A 10,754-nucleotide genomic window follows, 5' to 3' on the forward strand; every position below is an offset into this window, starting at 1 on the left:
CAGTAATTGAGGGGCCTATGGAAACCTGATTCTGTTTCAAAACAAACTATAATTTTAGGTAAAACAAAAAAAGTAATTTTGAGATTAGTTTAAAATATAAAATTGCAATTGTGATATAGTCAAAAAAATCACAACTACAAGAAAAAAAAAGAAAAAGTCTCAGTTGTAAGAAGACCATGACCAGTTGCATAAACTGCAGACAGTAATTCTTATAAAAGAATTTTTTTTAGTGTGAAGAACATTCAAAAAATGCAAAGAACCTTTTTCCTATATACTGAACCTTTTGTGAAATGTAAAGGTTCCATGGATGTTAAAAGTTCTTCATGGAACTTCCAAAGATGACAATAAAGAACTTTTATTTTTAAGAGTGTAGCCACTCTGAACACAACCAAACATAAAATCCTAGCACTGTGATAGCAAGTTTTGCACAGCCAACACAAAATGTAAAAAAATTACTATATTTATTAAATACAATCACTAATATTATAATTAATGCAGCAATATACAAACCCCTCTTAAGCAGGCTACTGATAAAAACATGTTGGATATTTTAAAAAGCTGTGAAACTGTGTATGTTCACACCTTTAGGGTTCTGCCTTTACACTAGTCACTCTTTATGTTCACAAGCATGAAAAACATTGAGAATTTTTATACTGCCATCTGCTTCTTCAAAATGCAGCTATATGATCGATATTATATTGCATTCTTATCAATCACATCATACAATTATCAATCCTAATAAGAAAATCCACAAGCATCACATCACTATTCCTATCGTTGCATCTGCTAACTCAAGTTCAATCAAGATAATCAAGAACTAAATCATCAACAGCAAACTGAAAAATCATAATAAAAGACACTCATTTAAATAAATCAGCAAAATTTGCCTGCAAACTCACCCAGCCAGCACATACATGTGCGTGCAAGAGTACAGTGACCAGTGACAGTGGTGAGAATCACAAATACACCCAGAGGAAATGCATGTTTCCATTACTTTAATAAGGAAGAGGTGTAACCAGGGTTTCACCATTGAGCATCACGACCCTGATCTGGGGTCAGGTTTAACATCAGCTCAAAACCACTCTTATTCTTTGGACTTTCAGAGCGAGAAACAACACATACTCTGCTCAGGTGGTCAAATGCCATGAATAATAATAATATCTGTGGCGTTTAGTTGAGCAGCATATGAAGGTCAATTTTCTAATTCAGAACGCCACAAAAGTGTTTCACCAATAGCAATGTTAAAGCAAACGAACAGACTCACCATAATGATGATGGCATGCGCTGGAACTACTATCACTAGGTTATTGCGGTTGAAAGAATGGGAAAACTGATGACTAAAACTTTCACCACAACTTTTTTCTTCCTCCTAAATGGCATAAATGTTTGAGCAAAACACATTTATTTGAATCAATGAGTGAAAAATAATCTGATATGACTTTGCATTGTATGTTGTTAAACAAAATGCCATTTAACTGTGATAAGAAAGAAGAAAGACATATGTGTGTTTGTATGAAAGCCAGTCATAATGGAAACAAGGACAATTAACCACTGACCTTAAGGGGAGAATCTTTCAAAAATATAGGTTTTTACCGCAAAATCAAGAGAATATTACAAAATATAAATCATATTATAAAATTATTCTATAAATTAGATTATAATTATAAATTATATTACTATATCATTATAAATCATATTTTGCTAGTAAATTAAGCCTGCTCTATCCTGTTTATTTTACAATTATTCTCAAAAGTGATAAAGGCAGCACAAAAATACTACCATTATGTGTATATGTATAACTTTGATGAAAGGTTTTGATCCACTTCAAATGTTGACTATTGTATATATATATTTATACAGTGGTGTGAAAAAGTGTTGGCCCCCTTCCTGATTTCTTATTTTTTTACATGTTTGTCACACTTTACGTTATCGCAAACGCTTGATCGCACTTGTTGCTGCTATAAATAACCAGACGCCACCCGATCTAAATATTCCCGCACAGTTTAATAGTAATGACTTTATGAATTTCTTCACTGATAAAATAGATAACATCAGAAATACAATAACAAATGTAGATTCTACAGCGTATAATACTTTAGCTTCATTCATCGCACCAAAAGATAAACTGCAGTGCTTTACAACTATAGGACAGGAAGAGCTAAATAAACTTATCACTGCATCAGAAGCTGCAACATAGAAGCATTCCTTCATTATAAATGTATGGAAGCTTGTTTCCCACCACAGGATGAAAATTTTTTTGAATTTGAAGTCAAAACTGTGAAAGAGCAACTCAACGTTGAGATATAAACGTAAAATTCGGAGAAAAAGTCAGAATTGTGAGATGTAAACCCTCAGTTGCAAGAATAAAGTCAAGTCAGCATTGTGATAAAGTCACAATTACTTTTTTTTTTTTTTTTAACTGTGGCGGGTCACAGGGGTCATATGATGCGATTTCAAGTTTTCCTTTCTCTTTGGAGTGTTACAAGCTATTGGTGCATAAAGAAGATCTGTAAAGTTGCAAAGACTAAAGTCTCAAATCAAAAGAGCTATTCTTTATAAAAGTTAAGACTCGTCCACGCCCTCCTAAAACGCCTCGTTTAAACACGCCCCCACATGTCTATGTCACTGTGTGGGAAGATTTGCATAACACCGCCCAAATGTTCACGTAAAGAAAGAAGCCGTAACTTTTATTCTCGCTGTAGTATTGTTGCCGCCGCAATGTCGTGGAGATGCTGTTTCATTGCAAAAGCGAAACTACTTTGTTTGGCCTTCCAAAAGAGGACACAACTAGAAATCAGAGGTTAAGTTGTATTTACAACACTGTTCCAGAACAGTTCAAACTAAATATTTGTGTGTGTGTGCGCAACCACAAATGCAGACATGGTTTTACGTTTACGTGGCGCGATGCAATGCAATGTGTAAAAACACAGTATAAGTCATTATAATCAGTAATTATGTCCCCACTGGATGCAAAAAATGCCTCATTTATAATGGGTTTTATTGGTTTTGTCTCGTTGCGCCGGGACACGATCCGTGAAATGTTGGTGATGAGAAAAGTTCTGTAAATCACAGTGGTGGATGAATCTGTATAAACTCTCAAAACCTGTTCTGAGCTTTTCCTCCAAACTCATACACTTTACATACATGGAAACTTTATTCCTGCATTCCAAAAACCAAACAGACTATAAAGTCAGGGTTCCTTTTTCTTCAAACATATGCATAAATTGAAAATCTAAAAAGGTTTGAGGAGAATCTGATAAAGGAAGAACAGAAGAAATTGTATTTTCTTAAAACGTTTTTTGTCTTTCTCCCTGTGCTCTTCGACTCTACATGGCAAAGCATTGAGGAGTAAAATGCAAAACCCAGTTTCTCCTACATTTAGTTGGATATTGAGCAGTTAGTTCTCAAACAAGCCACACTTAAACTTGATGATGCTACTCTTCGGCTCATATTAAAATCTCACTGCAAACTTTTTTGGTGGATTTTTGACAAATCAGAACACGCATAAAATAAACCTCACAAACCAAAGGCAACTTGATTGCCTGACGGACTTGCCAATTATGCTGCATTACAACTAAACAGTAATCCCAGCCATTAAAACCAGTGACATTGTAGCCAAGAAGTGCTTGTTGAGAAATCAAACGAAAATCAACCGAAACGTTCTTGGTTTTGCCACTCCGAAACATTCCAGCTGGTCGGGTGTGGTGTCAACATGACCATCTCACAGTCTCTCATTTCTTTCTTCTTGCGTCCGACTCCATGCAAAACCTCTCAAACGCCTCCTCGATCTCCGGATCCATTTCATCTTCATCACCGCAGAAGCTGCAACATAGAAGCATTCCTTCATTATAAATGTATGGAAGCTTGTTTCCCACCACAGGATGAAAATTTTTTTGAATTTGAAGTCAAAACTGTGAAAGAGCAACTCAACGTTGAGATATAAACGTAAAATTCGGAGAAAAAGTCAGAATTGTGAGATGTAAACCCTCAGTTGCAAGAATAAAGTCAAGTCAGCATTGTGATAAAGTCACAATTACTTTTTTTTTTATTTTTTTTTTTAACTGTGGCGGGTCACAGGGGTCATATGATGCGATTTCAAGTTTTCCTTTCTCTTTGGAGTGTTACAAGCTGTTCGTGAATAGAGAATATCCCTAAAGTTGCAAAGACTAAAGTCTCATACCCAAAGAGATATTCTTTATAAAAGTTAAGACTCGTCCACGCCCTCCTAAAACGCCTCGTTTAAACACGCCCCCACATGTCTATGTCACTGTGTGGGAAGATTTGCATAACACCGCCCAAATGTTCACGTAAAGAAAGAAGCCGTAACTTTTATTCTCGCTGTAGTATTGTTGCCGCCGCAATGTCGTGGAGATGCTGTTTCATTGCAAAAGCGAAACTACTTTGTTTGGCCTTCCAAAAGAGGACACAACTAGAAATCAGAGGTTAAGTTGTATTTACAACACTGTTCCAGAACAGTTCAAACTAAATATTTGTGTGTGTGTGCGCAACGCAATTTACAGAGGACTGTTTCCTGATCCTGGTAGAGTAGACTACAATGCCGTCTGTTCTGACTCACAGCCTGTAAGTATGTTTTCATATTTAAAGAATTTGCCACTGTCGATTCAAACGTGAGTTTTGTGTAGAGTAGCGCTTGTTGTCGTTTCTCTGATCACAAATGCAGACATGGTTTTACGTTTACGTGGCGCGATGCAATGCAATGTGTAAAAACACAGTATAAGTCATTATAATCAGTAATTATGTCCCCACTGGATGCAAAAAATGCCTCATTTATAATGGGTTTTATTGGTTTTGTCTCGTTGCGCCGGGACACGGCATCACAGTATGGTAGGGGTATAACATTTCCGTCACACGCTTGAGGAATTCGGCCAATCACAATGCACTAGACAGCTGGCCAATCAGAGCACACCTCGCTTTTCAGACCGATGAGCTTTGTAAAAATTGACATGTTTCAGAAAGGCGGGGCATAGAAGAGAAACAATAATGTACAGTATGTGGAAATAATGTTTTTTGAACCTTAAACCGCATAAACATTTCATTACACCAAATAATGTTCTTTTTTAACAATGTCATATGACCCCTTTAAAACTCATCACATGAATTACAGTCTCCCCCTGTTGGCTGGTCTTTGTTAACTGCTCATGGCCCATCCAATGGGCTGAAGACTATGCTGAATAAGACTGGCAGGTCTTGCTAAGCCCCCCTTCTCTCCCTGGACTGCTGACTTCACTAAAATGTGCTCTTTGATTCCCCCCAGCATCATTGTGAGGACGACAATTGCTGGAGTATGAGCAGAGGGGACGGTCACACCAGGGTTATTAGAGTTAACTAAAACCATAAATAACACTGTTACTTGAAATAAAATAAATTTGAACTGGCAAAAAAAATAAAAAAAAATAACATTTTTCATTTAGTTGACATACTAAAATAATTGAAACTAAACTAAAAATGAATGAAAACTACATAGCTATAATTAAAAATCACAACAGAATTATTAAAACTTTAAATACAATTAATTCAAAATAGTAATTAAAAACTATATAGTAGTATCTCAATATATAATAGAGTTACTTGAAATAAAATAAATTTGAACTGGCAAAAAAAATAAAAAAAAAATAACATTTTTCATTTAGTTGACATACTAAAATAATTGAAACTAAACTAAAAATGAATGAAAACTACATAGCTATAATTAAAAATCACAACAGAATTATTAAAACTTTAAATACAATTAATTCAAAATAGTAATTAAAAACTATATAGTAGTATCTCAATATATAATAGTATCTAAACAAATATTTAGTTTTTTGGATATTCTTACGAATACTTACGAATCATTTTCATTCTCTTCATATGCATCAGGGAAGTAGTCTTCTCTGTCTAGAATCTCCTGGTATTTGTCTGAGTATTCTGTGGTGGAAAAAAAACAGAGGACCGATAAGCAGAGTAGTAGATTAGTAATAAATACAGTAATAATTCATATTAAAAATAAATAAATAAATATTCCTGACATGTTATGATAATGAGAATCTGGAATAAAAATAATTAATAAATAAATAAATTTAAATATACTTAATTTTATGAAAATAAATAAAGATTAATGCAAGTCTTAACAGTCTTAAAACATGCTTGCTTTCTTTCTTTCCCCTTTAAAATGTCGTTTCTGATTTTCTTTTGATTTTGAACCCGATCATGGTTTTGTGACACTGGCCCGCTTAATAAAACACAAGGAAGTCTGTATGTGGGTCACAGCAGACTGAAGACGCTGCCGATACTCACCAGGATCCGCTGCTGTGAAAGGCGTCCCATCTGTTGTGTAGAAGGTTGGTTCATTCTGAGGAGCAAAACCATGACAGAAACCCATTAAAAGAGGCTACAAAACATTAATACAGTCACAGATTACATATTTTACTTCAAACCTGATTAAATACATTTAATTTCTTTGGCATTGCGCACCATAAAGTAGTTGGGGTCGTTGTCAGGTGTAGCGTCACTGCTCACAGCGGCTGTGTGAACTCGACCCCAGTTACTGGACTGCAACTCCAACAGTTTCAACAGCATCTGCCTGGCGTCTCTACAAACGCACACATACAGGAAACATCAATAAACACAGATAAAGTGCATATCAATAATGCAACTTTACAGCTCAACAATCTAAGACATGGTTACACTGACAGTGATACTCAGCAACAAAGAAGCAAATGGAAGCGAACGATTTCCAGTGTCATGAGTAGACTTGTACCGGTATTCGGTAATGCGATATGTCACGGTAATGAATATGCACGATATTGTTATCGTGGGCACTTCTAAATACCTTGAATAATTATATATTACAAATTATTCAGAATTTTGAATGCATTTTAAGAATACTTTTCCCATCAACTGGTCAAAATGCACAACACCGCTGTATGCTGCGTGAAAGACGCATGCGCACTCTGATGTAAACAAGCGCGGACGAGAAGCGCACGGCGGAACATGTGAGAGACGCTCTAGATGAAAGCGGATGACAGCAGATGGTGCTAAACTGCAGAAATAATAATAATAATTCATTTAAATGCAGCCGTTACCCCAGAAACCCTGTAAATAAAGCAGCTGCACTACTTTCTGTTTCTGAATCGTGTTTAAATGATTTAAACAGCCATTCAGATTTGTGTATTTGCTATGATGTTCATAACAGCGCCAAATACTTAAATATTTAGACTTAATAGGCTATATATTTTCAAACTTTTTAACATTTTAATCTGCACTTCAACATGCCCTAGATATTGTTTGAAAGTGTTTTGATTCTTTATTGTTCGGTCACACTTTACATTAGGGCTTCATTAGTTAATTCATTAGTTAACAAACTGCCAATGCAAAATTCTTCTGAAAATTCATTAATCTTAGGTATTCCAATATTTAATAACAGGTTGTTAAAATCAAAAGTTGCAACTGTGTTATTTAATGAGCTAACATGAACAAAGACTTGCATTTTTTAAACAAAGATGAATAACTTCTGTAGCAAATGTAGATATTGCTCATTGTGAATGTTAATGCATTAACTAAGGTTAACTAATGAGGTCTTATTATAAAGTGATACCTATTTGCACTTTAATCTGTGTATAACTTTTAACTTTATACATTTTTCTGTATTGCATTTAAATGTATTTTTGTTATAAGAAAAAAGTTATTAAACCTGTTATACTGTATTATGACAGCACTTTTTTTAAAACTAAATTTCAATATCGTGATAATACCGTATACCGTGATAAAAGCATTAGCAATTAATAGCAACATGAGATACCGGCATATCCCTAGTCATGAGCAAAAACAAATATTGGCGATGCAACTCAGCTTTATGCAAAAGTACAATGATAAACAGTAGGAGTGCAAACAGTGCTCAATACTACATTACATATATACCAGTGCATTTCAGAATCACTGAAATACTATTATAGTTTTATTGACATTTTTAAATGAGGTTTTTTTATTATATTTTGTTTTAATATTCATTTCACATTTTAGCTTTTTTGTTTTGTTTTGCTACAAATTATTTTGATGTGTTTTGCCATTTTTGGTATAGTTTTAGTTATTTATAATTACCTTGATATACTGCATCCTAAACATTTCCAAAAACAATCAATCGTTATTGAACCGTTGCCTGACTCACTCACCGGCTGCATTTGGCATCTAAACAAATGTCTTCAATCTTCTTGATTACCTCATCCATGTCTGACTGGCCTTTCTCCTTCCACGTGTCATCCAGAATGGAACCACTCAGCTTGTCAAATCAGTAAAACAATGCTAGTCAACATCAACAGTGCAGTACTGCATTCTTATCTGCAGATTAATTACTTATTTCGTTTCAGTGCTTTGAGTTGCCTGGCGATTTCAAAGTCTTTGTTTATGTCAGGATTACTGTCACTAATGATCTTAAGTTGAGTCCTGAGGTCACTTGATAACTCCTACAGACTTGCTCTGACATTTGCTCTGAAACAGTACCATTTAGTGTATTTGCAGTGTGTAAGAAGAGGAATACTTCAAACCTTGAGTAATTTGACAGCACACATTAGGTTGGGGTCATCTGGGTGAGAGAATAATGCGTTCAAAAGATCCTTTAGCGCTCCCAGTAAGACATTAGCTCGCCCGGGTGTGTCCTTTCCACTTTTTATCTGAAAGATAATTGAAAGAATGAAGAATTGTAGTAGCTCATATTCTTTGAAACAATAAATATACAGCTCTGACATTTGAATTCAAGCAGATACATATGTTAGGATTTATACACTAGATTATACAAAGGAATAGATATACAGGGTTCAGACTTTAGCATTACATAATTTGCTCAGACGTAGCAGGTCAAGCTCTGCTGTTGGGTTTATTTTGTAATGATGACTGGCTGACAATATATGTTATTATAAATTCACTCAAAAAAAAAAAAAAATCTAAAACAAATCATTTTTGTTAATTTAAATAAATCTGAAATAAAAGGATAACTAATTAAATAAATCATTTTGACTTGGCAACTAACTGAAATAAGTTGAAGCACTAAAATGACTAATTTGGAAATAAATAAAAAACTAAAACTTATAATAAATGAACATAAACGAAATCTAAAAAGCAACAAAACTACAAATTAAAAAAATGAACTAAAATTAAAACTGAAAATATCAAAACCGTAATATATAAATACTGTACATTACTTAGCTCATCAGACAGCTTTACAAAATAAATAAATACAGTATTAGATGGATATAATAAATATTGATTTATATTGGTTATTAGACTGTATTGGCACTGGTAGTGAACTGACCTCCAGGTTAAGGTAAAGCTCCCCCAGAAACAGCACATAAGAGTGAAACCTTTTCTGGGTGCCTGGATCTCCTCTCACGGCCTGCTCCCTCTGCTCATACTCGGTTCGACACCTACACAGAATGGAGTTAATGGATAAATGAAACTAACAAAAATTAGACTAAATTAAACTGAAAGTAAAGGCTAAAATGGAAAAGGGAAGAAACTGTTGACTTTAAGAACCAAATGTCAAGACACTTTTATGAAACACCCAGAAATGGGTACTTGAGCGTCATATTGCTAAACCTGAAATGTACCTCTGCAGCAGCAGCTGTCTGAAGTTACCGCTGGCTGGACTGAGACGGATGTGATGAGACAGATGGTTACAGAGCCGCGCTCCCGTGTAGGCGAAGTTAGGGATAGACGTGGACTGTGGAAAACAAATGTGGGACGATTTTCATTGCATTCATCTTAATAATAACTGCTTAATTTATTATGTTTTGATTAGGGTTGTGCAGACAACCAGATTAAAAATGGTACCAAAGTAATATTTTGCAAAGTTCAGTTCTGCTATTTGGTTTGAAAATCAATACAGCGCAGATGCATTGTTTGAAAATGAACCATTAATTGACCAATTATAACATTTACTTTTTAAAATAACAATACCCAAGCCGTTACAGAGGCTGTCTCAGGATACATGCATCCTTTTACAACAGACAATGAGCATGCAAAACTAAAAAAAAAATAGCCACAATTTATAATTAGAGTACAGTTCATGCTGCTGAATTCAGCTTTGTGTCGTCATTTATATTTCAGATATATATTGATCAGTAAATAAATAAACTTTATATATTCACATTTGTGTGTGTCCACTTGAATGAATGAATAAATAAATAGATGAATACATAATATTATTTAGAAATAAAATAATAATAAATGCATGAATATATAATATGGACAGCTATAAATAAATACAGGATCAGATGGCTATAAAATATTGACTTATATAGTAAATTATTAATTTATATTGATTATTAGACTGTGCAATAATCATAATTGTAGTAATAAGTGGAAAGAATCAAGTGTGATTTTTTCAAACATATTCTCAGTCTGTTCGCCGCAGGGCCCCCTCAAAGCGTGGGGCCCGATGTGACTGCACCAGTTGCACTACCCAAAGGACGGCCCTGGTTCCCACACAGATGCATTATTAGGGAGTCATCAGAAGCACACCTGTACGTAGATGAGCTCTACCAGCTCCTGCAGAATCTCCTCTGTGGTGACGCAGCTGTTCAGCGTATCTGTGATGTAATCGATTTCTGACTCCAAGGACCCTGGAGATAAGTTCAGATGGCTTACGAAATCCTGAATGAAATCAGCCAATGAGGGCTCGGGATAGTGTCCCTCAGAGTCATCGGAATACACATCATCCTAAAAAAAAAAAAAAAAAAAAAAAAAAAAATTAAAAAAAA

General features: G+C 34.7%; 1 protein-coding gene across 2 annotated transcripts in view; it reads right to left on the reverse strand.

Annotated features, from left to right (window-relative positions):
- Positions 1–3,033: 3,033 nt before the first annotated feature.
- LOC107594556 (polyadenylate-binding protein-interacting protein 1) overlaps positions 3,034–10,754 on the reverse strand; it is a 12,280-nt gene continuing 4,559 nt past the window's right edge. For both annotated transcript variants that reach the window (XM_016284644.1, XM_016284643.1), the window contains exons 4-12: positions 10,516–10,713; positions 9,603–9,715; positions 9,308–9,419; positions 8,544–8,669; positions 8,172–8,278; positions 6,475–6,592; positions 6,298–6,352; positions 5,850–5,928; positions 3,034–3,822 (exon numbers count right to left, since the gene is read on the reverse strand). In XM_016284644.1, the coding sequence (XP_016140130.1) occupies positions 3,732–3,822; positions 5,850–5,928; positions 6,298–6,352; positions 6,475–6,592; positions 8,172–8,278; positions 8,544–8,669; positions 9,308–9,419; positions 9,603–9,715; positions 10,516–10,713 (999 nt within the window). In that variant the 3' untranslated portion in view covers positions 3,034–3,731. The remainder of the gene's footprint in view (positions 3,823–5,849; positions 5,929–6,297; positions 6,353–6,474; positions 6,593–8,171; positions 8,279–8,543; positions 8,670–9,307; positions 9,420–9,602; positions 9,716–10,515; positions 10,714–10,754) is intronic.

The sequence above is a fragment of the Sinocyclocheilus grahami genome, unplaced genomic scaffold (assembly GCF_001515645.1).
Source record: "Sinocyclocheilus grahami isolate Dianchi unplaced genomic scaffold, SAMN03320097.WGS_v1.1 scaffold186.1, whole genome shotgun sequence".
In the NCBI taxonomy this organism is placed as follows: Eukaryota; Metazoa; Chordata; class Actinopteri; order Cypriniformes; family Cyprinidae; genus Sinocyclocheilus; species Sinocyclocheilus grahami.